Source organism: Phoenix dactylifera, chromosome 13, assembly GCF_009389715.1.
Source record: "Phoenix dactylifera cultivar Barhee BC4 chromosome 13, palm_55x_up_171113_PBpolish2nd_filt_p, whole genome shotgun sequence".
NCBI classification, from domain to species: domain Eukaryota; kingdom Viridiplantae; phylum Streptophyta; class Magnoliopsida; order Arecales; family Arecaceae; genus Phoenix; species Phoenix dactylifera.
This window is the reverse complement of record NC_052404.1, coordinates 5,617,145-5,628,649: the sequence shown is the minus strand read 5'-3', so window position 1 is coordinate 5,628,649 and position 11,505 is coordinate 5,617,145. Positions and strand designations below refer to the sequence as shown.

The following is an 11,505-nucleotide window of genomic DNA, read 5'->3' as shown; positions in this document are numbered from 1 at the left end:
AACTTTGGAAGTTTGCTTTAAGCAAATTATTAATTAAACAAAATAAAATTTTAGAAAATTGTCATTGCTTTGATATGACTACAGCCTTGTATGCTTGTACGGTCTGCCGTGCAGGCGTGCGGCATCTGTTGTGCTCTAAGCTTGGAGCATGACATATACATCTAACCTTCTCCAAAGCCCATAGTGGCGGAAGCCTCATGCACTCTGACGCCCTTCATGGCTTTCAAGGTCAGTTCCATTTATAAATTTGGCAATTTTTATAGTTTTAAAGCATCTAGTTTGCATCTATTCTTATTTACTTCTTAAGGAAAAAGTTCCATAGGTGTCTTGAAAATTAAGGAATCCTACTAATAGGACTGAGAATCCTATTAATAGGACTTATCATTTCTTGAATTATAAGAAGAGTGGAGATGGCTTACATTGGCTTTGATGATGATTGGAAGAAATTGAATTCTCTGCTATCTTTAACTATCTTCCCTTCTACTTTATTTGAGCTTAAGGATTCACCCCATTTTCAGAAATAATTACCTTTAGGATCATAGTTTTGTTCCCTGTGCAGATTTTCGGCACAAAAATCTAAAATATTCATATTTCTTTTTTCAGATCCAAAACTTATTTCAAATCATCACCTATTTTGGTATCTAAATCAGTGAAAGGCAATAATATTAAAGAGCATGCTTTCTTCTGAATAATCTCAGAAATAGGGATTTATTTATTGCCTTAAATATAGCTTTTTTTTAGCAAATCAAAAGACCCAGATTCGGAAAATGTTTGGCAAGACATTAGAGGCAAGGATTGTATTAAGTGTGAGTTAATGAAAATAGCTACAATGAAAAAATAAAGCAAATCAAACACTTTGTTGCCGGTAATAGGAACACCAAAAACTGTCCTAAGGAAACTCTAGAGACATCAAATGCAATTGCGAAGTACACGGGAATGCACAAACGAAACAGGCTCATAATAACAACTTGTTAAAGACCTCGGTTAGGTAGGTGGTGGTGGTTCAACTAATAAGCCTTGCATCACTAATAAGCCACATGCAAAGAAGAAACCCTGTTCTTGGGGTCCCCTGTCCATGCAAAAAGAAAGAGAAAAAAAAAACTTGAAGAGGTGGTCAAAGGAATGCTAAAAGGAAAAACTATTTAAATTACCATTAAAATCCATATAAATAAAAAAAACTTGTCACCTAAAGAAATGTGGTTGTATCAAGCTGGAATTCTATACAATAGAATCAAATTGAAGAGTTTCCATGTGGCACTAGAAGCTTGAAGATCATTTGGCATGAGCTTGGGCCTCCTAATTAGGAAGAGCTAGGGATCCTTACTAAAAAGAAAAATGGAGAGCAGAAAGGAGATTTTAACTATCTAACTAACATAGAAGAAATATCTCAGGATCAAAAAAACTTATCAGGACAGTCATACACTTATAAAAGTGTCTAAAGAACAGCATGAAATGGGTTGACTAACCTTCACAAATCCAGTCCGACGGTCAAGATTGCGATGCAAGTTCTTAACTTGGCCAAATTCACGGAAGGCTTTATGGAGATCAACTTCTTGCCTCTTCATGAACCCCAGTGACTAGCACAATCCATCCCTCAATGGCTGTAGACATGAAGCAAATGTTATCGCATAATATAAATGCTAAAAGTAATGCCATCTGTTGCACAAATTAGTTGTTTGGCAACACATATGCAACATCAAGGTCAAGGGATCAGCTCATCTTGCTATTCTTTCTTTTTTGTGAAAGTAAGAAAAGTTACAGCTTTGCGTACTGAACTTCAAAAAAAAAACGAAACATTTCTCTAGTTAAGAACTAGCAATGTCATTTATAGAATTAGAATATAGGCAAAGACAAACAACATGTAATACCAATTTCCTGTAATAAGCTGTAAAATCATGAGAACCACAAGAAAATTTACATGCAGTTATTGTTACAAGACAATGAACCTCAGAAACGAGGATGAACAAAACTAGATCACAAGAAGGAATGCTCCTGAAAAGTTGAATTTTATTAAAGTCGTGATTAAGTGATCAAGCAAGAGTGAGTATCATAGTGTGCAAATAATCTAGGTAAGATGCAGCATCGTGTATCCGGAGAATGGTAAACCGAAATTTCACTTTTTATAGCCACCTCTGTGCTACTTGGTGACTCCATACTTTTTCCTGCATGTTCTCTAAAATGAGAGGTTACAGTCAGCTGGTTCTATCATGAACAGCAAGGAAGCTGTTTGGTTCATGACAACCTTAGGCACCTACCACTGTCTGGACAATTTCTTTGATGTCTAACACAAAAGCTAGCAGGCATAACATCATGGTATCTGGTTTGGATCACCAAAAACTTCTTCAAATGAAGGCTATTCCATGACTCAATATTGGAAGTTGTTTTTTTTTTCCTTTCAGATTCAAAGTCTCTCTATTGTCTGTTCTTTTACAAGTCCGTCTCAAGCAAAATTCTAGCCACTAACATTGTTGAATAGAAACTTTTTTATATAGGAAAAAAAAGGAAATTCATAAGTATGTGATGCCTCGAAAATAGGATGTTTAAGTCATGACATACAGAAAAAAAAAAATCCAAATCAATGTCATATACACAATATTAAGTACTCGAAAACGAAGGAAGGAGAATCAAAAGGAAAGAAAGGGAGGTGGATGGATTAAGCTCACATCGCTGGGGACCGGGGCCGCCGTCGGAGTCGAGGGAATCGAAGTCCCGGGAGGCGGGGCGGGTGCTGCGGCTGCGCTCAGCCTCCTCGCGGAAGCCCCTCCCCTTGGTCTTTCCTCGGCCCAACGGAGGACTCGCCGCCGGCGAAGGAGGAGGCGCCGCCGGTTATGGTGGAGCGGAGCTTGGGGGCAGAGACCGTGGGGGAGGAGACGTCCACCTCGGCGCCCTCGTCCCCGTCCATGAGGTCGTCGTTGTCCGGCTCGAAATTTACTGCTTCGACGTCCCCTGCGTGCGCGGCCATCGTCACCCCCTCCTTTCTGCGTTCGGTTCGAGTGAAAGACTAGGAACAGGACGAAAACTTTTATAGAAGGCTTGCGGGTTTTCGGTAGGGGCTAGGGTTAACAAATATGCGCTCTCCTAAGCTTAGCTACATCTCCTCCTCCTCTCGACCAACTTCGTCACCAATTTCTGTTCCATTTCCCCGCTCGACTTAGCTTCTCAGGCACCAAACTCGCCTCCAGTAGATCCACCCACAAGCTGTTCGATGAAATCCCCACTCAAAACACCTTCCTACGCACCAAGCAAGCCCGTATTAAATCCATTCACAAGCTATTTGATGAAATAGAATGCGTGGATCGCAGCAAGGGGTTGACGAGGGCAAGGGGTTGGAGTTAGGGACGAAGAGGGCATCATGGCGGAACACGGCAAGGGTGAGATCAGGGTAGCTAGCAAAAGATAAGAACGACGAGAAGCGTGGATGTGATGGGAGAGGTGGAGGGCCAAGGACCGGCAGCAGTATGACCGTGTGGAAAGCAAGGGGGTCGGAGGTGGAATAGGTGGAATAGATTAGAATAGCCTCCCCCCTCATCCACTCCGTGCTTGAGATCAATATGGATAACATAATATCCATCTAGATTCGTTTTTGTATTCAAATCTATCCAAATATTAATAAAAATTTAGACATCCTATCAATATTTATATCGGTATTGATATCCATCAAAAAAAAATAGATATGAATAAAAATAAATAACTATTCAATCTATATCCGAATACTTAATTTTATTATTAATTTTATTTAATTTTATATAGCACTTCTAAACTTTTAAAAAAATAATAATCATATTAATAATCTATCAACTTGATTTATCATCCACTTAGTAATATCTTTGATTTTATGGTCATAAAGTTTAATTATATGATTTATATCCATATTTATATATATACTTTCGGTATCTTATTGGTATCCGTATTTATTTAAAATAAATATAGACATGAATTTTTTCATGCGACTGACATCCATATCCGTATCTGCATTTTTCAATAAAATAAATACATATATGGATATACTAGTATCTGATCTATATCCAATCCAATTTCAACCCTACTCCCTGTTGTTCTCTATGTTTTCTTAGCCAAAGTTCTAAGTGCCTACCTGTCCTTTTGGAATGGGATAATTAGTTATTCTATACCCCTTCCCTTTTGTTCTACTTAGAATAGGGGTGGCAATAGGATCAGGTTGGAGCAGATAGAGGTTAGGTCGAACCAGATACAAGTTGGGTCGGATACATGACATATCATAAATCTAATAATCCAAACCTATTTTGTTTACTCAATGAGTCAAAAATTCAAATATAAACTTAACTATTTTATTAAATAGATAATCTAACCTGTCCTACAATGTATCAATTCATTGCCACCCCTAGTTTAGAATCTAGTGATCCAAAATCTATTTTCTGCCCTGAGATTAAAACAAAACTTTGATATGTTAGTCTATTGTTCCTTCAATATTTTCCTTCTTTGATCTTATGAAAGATGGAAAAAGGATAGCATTTTGTATGCAATTTCCACTTCTCTAAAGCAGTCTTCGTCTGTCTTTCCGTGATGTACATTCCACTGGATATCTGGCATTTATCTGGAATGAACAACCTATTAAAATGGCCTATTGTACATAACCAACTGTAATACTAGTTCAAACTGCTCTGCAAATACTTATGAACCACTAAATTAAAGCATTCACCGTTTTGTATTCCCTCATCCCACACCAAGAGGTTTTTCATTAAAGTCAAATTAGAATTATCCTATTAGTGAGGAATTACACGATTATTTATTTAAAAGTTTGTTTTTCTTGCCATCGGTCGGATGGATTCCAGAGGCAGCAACCCTCTAAATTAATTTGTTGGAACTAAAAGAAGAGGCTTCAAGAATGCAATGAAAACTGTGTCTTGAACACTGCATGCCTTCGCCATTCTGTACATGTGTACATACCATCACTATTACTTCTTTATTCTTATTAATATCATTTTGCAAATGCGAATGTACAACTTTCATCGCACACCAAGCCTAGCTACATGTCTGATCTTGCAGCAGGAAGTATTGGCATGGAAGGATTTGAAATAGAGCTTATGGAGGAATCAATGGTTGGTGTAGACTGGACCAATGAACCCATCTTTAGCTGGTTAGATCGTCTATAAATGCGTGCATGCATGTGGCTTGGTGCTTGCATAAGCATACGTGCACGTACGGGCGCGCACACATCAAAAACAATGTAAATCCAGTCATAACGAGCTACAAATTTATAATCAAGAGCAGGATCGGTGTGTTTTTTTTAATGTTTTTTGATGCGTGGACGTACGTCAGGGATTAGAATACTTGGAGGATGAGCATGCCGTCCACTTCCACCAGGACTTTCAAATCCATAATTCTCTTATCTTATCATTCGAAAATGACATGATATGTCTAAGCTAACGGCATAGATGGTCCGATTAGGTTTCTCAACTATAGACTGTAGACCGTCTTTTTAGTAATAAACTAGAGAGTCTAAAAATTGAAAAAAATATGATTAAAAGAAGAAGAAGGGAGTTGCCACCGGAGACTGAAAATGACTGTAGTAGTATGGATATGGACGGACTTCATGTAACTCATTCGACTTCAGAGCTCATCTCTTCTAGAAGTGCTCCAGAATTAATGATGATTGTATTTCATAGCTTCTCCAATAGGTGAATTAGTTTTTGACATGTAACTATTGCAACAGAGCGACAAGATATTTTCTTTATTTAAGTTTCATGGTGACAGCAGTCGACATGTTATTCCATCATTTGTTGCTTTTTGATGTCCTAAATTCTGCTAGCTCTTCTCATGGTGATAAGAAATTGACTTGTACCATTTAGGACTTGTTTGATTTAGAGGATAAATATTTTGTTACTGAAATATTTTTTCTGAGAAGCTAGTGCTTAAATATATGATGCATACAAAAGTTTCTTTTTCATGTTTGATTGACTATAAAAAAAGTGGACATTTCAAAATAGCATATATTTGGTTGAGTATCTATTTTTTCAGTCTGAACAAAAAAAAAAATTTATTTTATTATCTAAAAAGTAAAAGATATTTTGAAAAAAAAATCTCAATTTTCGACCGATAAAAACATGACCTTTTATATCCCATATAATTATTTTTCATAAAATATAAAAATTTTATTTTTATGAAAAAACTTTTTTTTAATTTTAGCTAAATATAATTTTTTTATTAATCATTTCTCTTTTTTTTTTCCCTCCTTCCTGCGAATCAAACGGATGCTGAGCCATAATTACGAAACCAGAGAATACCGGCCTGCAGTGGTCTACGGCGGACTCAATGCCGCCGCTCTTGGCTTTAGAAAAAGCAAGTTCTAAAAGGAGCCAGGAAGTCATCATAATCATTCAACAAAGCCAAAATTCAACAAAGCAAGTTTTTCTTAATACATATATACATAACAAAATTTATTTATGTACGGCTGACTTAATGCACCGCTCTTGGCTTTACCAAGAAGTCATCAAAATTCATTCAAACAAGCGAAAGAAGCTCACCTCCTCTTCTTCTTACATCTATACATACCCTCTTTCTTAATTCAAATGAGTCTTCTCTTCCACATCATCAATGGATAAGTTCCTCCCTTTCATGAGCCTTAATTTATGTACAGAATAAGACGCATCAGCATCAAAAAGCTAAGACTTGAACTTGAAGCAATCAGAGTCAAAATTGTTCAGTTTCTAGATAAGCCAGCTACTGCAAGCCTACCATGGCAAATTAATAGCCCCCACATCTTGACCAAGAAGCACTACAAAAAGAACTGCAGGCTTGAACGTCTCCTCACCATGTCCGCAATGGCTTCCTCCGCGCCCATTCTCCTCTTCGCCTCCCTCCTCTTCCTCTTCTCCATCTCCTCGGCCCAACGGCCCCACGCCCTCGTCGCCCCGGTCGCCAAGGATGCCGCCACCCTCCAGTACGTGACCCGCGTCAGCCAGAGAACCCCTCTTGTGCTCCTCAAGCTCGTCGTCGACCTCGGCGGTCGCTTCCTCTGGGTCGACTGCGACAACGGCTACACCTCGTCCACATACCGCCCCGTCCGATGCCGCTCGGCCCAGTGCTCCCTTGCCATGGCCAACGGGTGCGGCGACTGCTTCTCCGCCCCCCGGCCCGGGTGCAACAACAACACCTGCGGCGTCTCCCCTGAGAACCCCTTCATCCGAACAAGCACCGGCGGCGAGCTCGCCGAGGACGTCCTCTCCCTCCCATCCACCGATGGGTCCAACCCTGGCCCTCTTGCCGTCGATCCCAGCTTCCTCTTTTCATGCGCGCCCACGTCCCTCGTCGAAGGCCTTGCGAGCGGCGCCACCGGCATGGCGGGCCTCGGCCGGACTAAAATTGGTCTACCGACGCAGCTCGCTGCAACGTTCAGCTTCCATCGGAAGTTCGCGCTGTGTCTCTCATCTTCGACATCGTCGGACGGTGTCATATTCTTCGGCGACGGACCCTACAACTTGCTCCCGAATGTGGATGCTTCGCAATCTCTTATCTACACTCATCTCATCATCAATCCTGTAAGCACCGCCGGAACTTCTGTAGCAGGAGAGAAGTCGGCCGAGTACTTCATCGGAGTAAAATCAATCAAGATAAACGAAAAAACGGTGCCTATCAACACTACATTGCTCTCCATCGATAGAAACGGCGTCGGTGGAACCAAGATCAGCACGGTCACTCCATACACCACCCTCGAGACCTCCATCTACAAGGCGGTGGCATCGGCGTTCGAAGAGTCGTTGGCTAACATCACCAGGGCCGCGGCGGTGTCGCCATTCACCGTGTGCTTCAATTCGAAGGAAATCGGGAGCACGAGAGTCGGGCCGGCGGTGCCGTCCATCGACCTTGTGCTGGAGAGCGAGAGTGTGTTCTGGAGGATCTTTGGCTCCAACTCGATGGTGCAGGTGAATGACGACGTTCTTTGCCTGGGGTTCGTGGACGGCGGCGCGAACCCGAGGACATCGGTGGTGATCGGAGGGCATCAGCTGGAGGACAACCTGCTGCAGTTCGACCTGGCAACGTCGCGGTTGGGGTTCAGCTCGTCGCTGCTCTTCCGGCAGACCACCTGCGCCAACTTCAACTTCACGTCCAATGCCTAGTGACCCAGCGACGGATATATACGTGCTCTTATATATGACCTATTCCCTTGTTTTATTGTGGATCGTTGGAATAAACCTATGCAGGCCTTTGAGAAACTCCAATTCTTGTGGTAATGGATATAGTTTTATAGAATAAAATGAGACAAAGTAAGTGCTGAACGATTAGGAAGTTGTCTTTGTAAGAGATCCCCACAACTATTATTTGTCGGCAGAAATATACATTAAATATATTGATCTAAAGAGCAAAGTGGATGAAGAATGCTTTGTATTAGTATTAGAGGTGGCGAGCAATACTGCACTGTGGAGTGCTATGGGAGGGCCCTTCCTCTTCTTCATATAGAGCTAAGCCATAGGGATTTGAGTGGCTAGGATATCGCCATTTGTTATGCATCCAACAGTTAAAATATTCTAAATAAAAGATATTTACAAGCTACCAGAAAAATTTAGGAAAACATCCAAAACTATCTGGAGTGTTAGAGAGCTCTGGCTATCTCTGGAGAACTCTAGACCCTGCAAGAAAGCGTCGCAACATGAGTCACCTTAAAGTTTGAGCACTATTTCAGCAAAAAAAGTTTTGAGTAACCATCCTGGATTCCATCATTGAGATCATTACATTATGCCCTACCTACCGCGTATGTATCCCCGTCACACTAAAATCCTCGATCGGCTTCTCATACTGCACGAGATTCTTAGCTCGTTCCTAGTTAGGCTCGCCATGTGAAGATTCTTGCCACTTGACCAAGTTCTCAGCATGGCTGAACTCAGGGTCATCGGGACTCAGCGCATTGTGTCACGACATCGAGATAAAGGTTTCATTGTGGCTAAATTGGGGAGGAGGAAACTGACTTAATTTAATGATTGCATCTCAGTTTTAGAAGTTCATAAGATAATTTAATGATTGCACAGCTCTATTCTAATTCTTAGGTACCAAAAAAAATCAAATTGATAATTTAAAACCTAGAGTACATGACTAAGCACAGAAGAATAAAGAAAAGATAGTGCATTACCTCGAGCCGGTCGGTCAACGTCGGACTCCGGAGAGGAGGGCTATCGCGAAGCTCGATCGAGGTTTGAGGGCTACTCAGTCGGCGCCGGAGAGGAGAGAGGAGGAGGAGATTCTCAGACGGAGGCGAAGCTAGAGAACAAATTAAAGAAGGAAAAAACACCTACGAACACACGAACAAAAGAAGGCGAAGGAGAAAAATACCTCGAGCGGAGTAGGTTGGGGTCGGTCGGTCTGTGCCGGAGAGGAGGGAGGAGGATAGGAGGTTGGAGTCGGATGGTCGACATCGGAGAGGAGAAAAACGGGGGCTAGGGCAGCGCCGGAGAGGAGAAAGACGGAGGCTAGGGCAGCGCCGAAGGGGAGAAAAATGGGAGTCGCTAGGGAAAAATGAGGCACGGGGTCGTGTGCTAGGTTTGGAGGGGTCCTCACCATCGATGACGCTTATAAGTGTCGTGTTAGCTCGACGCTTATAAGCATTGTGTTAGGTCGAGGACAACAATGACGCTTAAAAGCTTTGAGGGAGGATGATATGTTGATTACTAACGAGATCATTAGTAAAGATAAGTTCAAAATTGACTTCTTTTTTACCCTACCTCAACAATTCAAGAGAAGATATGTGCTAAACCAGTTAGATGGCGGTGCATATAGACCCTCATTTGACTTTGATCCGGTGTGATGCTACCTAGACCTCCTCATAACTATAGTTGGTAGTGGTTTCTCTCATTTGACTTTCATGTTTAATTTTGCCTAGTGTAAATCTTATGGTTTGTTTATTATGGACATTTGTAGTGAAAAGAATACTTTAAATGTTTGTAGATTTGATGAAGTTTTGATGTTTATGGCTTTTTAATAATTCAGATGTTACAATTCTTAGTGTTATTCCATTTTATTCATGTGTTGGCTACATAGACATTATACATATAGATAATATCCAATAGAACTAGTATACCAAAATTTTCATATTTATTCATATGGACATTTTATTCATGTGAAACCTGAACCAACTAGATGAGCATATAACTTCCATTCTATCTTGAAAAGATCTTGAATTCCTTCCTCTTGAATAGTTTTTAACGACTACAAATTTTTGAATGGGACCCAAACCATAAAACTAAATTCTTTGGCAATTGGGCCGAGTTATGATAGTCTTAATAGAATAATAAGAACATGTTGGATGTTGTAACAATTTAACTATAATTCAATTTGTTCACACTTGACGTCATGAAGAGTATTGTTGATAGAAAGACAATATGGTCTGATTTTCTTGTGATAAGGGCTACTAAAAGTAGAATATATGATAAAATTATGGAGCTGTTATAGGAATTAGCATATTGACTTACATTTTTAATTCATGAGAATTAAAAATACATAAAAAATTCATTTAAGATATATCAGGGGTATTTGTGGTATTATGTGGTCGGTGATCTTAGATCTCCGTACCATACGAAACAAGTTACTCATAGATATCCGAGGATTTTTAATTACTGGACCATGGTCTACCAAACACATTGAACTTAGACCACTGAAGATCAAATCACCCCAGTATTCGGATCACCGGGGATCTTAGATCACCGTGGTGATCCTCTTGGGGTTACCAAACGATCCCTAAACTACCTTGCCCACCTTTAAAGGAATGGCCCTTTATATTTGCATATATATCAACCACTTGTGCACCTTTCTAAAGGCCTTGAATTACTATAGTTGCAGTTTCTCCATGACCATGTCCCCTTTCCCAACCTCTTGTACCATCACCCTTTGTCAGGCTCCCTTCTTCATGCACCTCAAACTCAGAACCAAGCACGTAGTGCCTTCATGTTCTCAAATGATGCACCACTGTTGTCATTTCCTTCTCTTGGACTGTGTAGTGCCATTGAGTGCCATTAAGCTTTCAGCACTCATGGGCAGCACTACTCCAATTGCAAAGACGGACATATGTCCATATGCAATTCAAAGGGCTTAGAGCAGTCGGGCAGCTTCAGCAGTGGCTCCTCCATCATAGCCTTCTTTGGCTTTGTGAATGCCTCCTTGCATGCTCACATCCTCAACATGGGTGATCCTTTCACAAGAGGTCTATCAAGAGCATTGCTTTGGTTGAACAGGCGCCACATATCTGTATAGCGGACTATACAAGCATGAAAGGTTACGGATCATATCAAAACTGTTGCTGGTGGTCCAAACCGAGAACGATTGACACAGCGGTGTGAACGGGGTTCCGTCTGAGTTGTCTTGGTTGGTGTTGGTTACGCTCCACCTTCCACCGGGAAACCTGCAAGCAAGCCTCGCACCACCACTGGGGTAGTGGGGGCCCTCCGACGATCAAGTCAGAGGAGATTGGAGGAGGAGGAGAGATGATAATCGCAAGCAAGAGAGTGCTCTGGAAGATATTGCTTACCCCCCTTCTCCCCC

The 11,505-nt window shown here is 41.1% G+C and overlaps 1 protein-coding gene and 1 pseudogene across 1 annotated transcript; one reads left to right on the top strand and one right to left on the bottom strand.

Moving 5' to 3' along the window:
- Positions 1 to 610: 610 nt before the first annotated feature.
- On the bottom strand, positions 611 to 3,527 carry LOC103722098 (annotated as a pseudogene).
- A 3,222-nt stretch (positions 3,528 to 6,749) lies between these two features.
- LOC103722096 (probable aspartic proteinase GIP2) lies at positions 6,750 to 8,336 on the top strand. Its single transcript, XM_008812537.4, has one exon. It carries the CDS (start codon positions 6,792 to 6,794, stop codon positions 8,094 to 8,096), a length of 1,305 nt encoding a protein of 434 aa, XP_008810759.3. The 5' UTR covers positions 6,750 to 6,791; the 3' UTR covers positions 8,097 to 8,336.
- Positions 8,337 to 11,505: the final 3,169 nt, after the last annotated feature.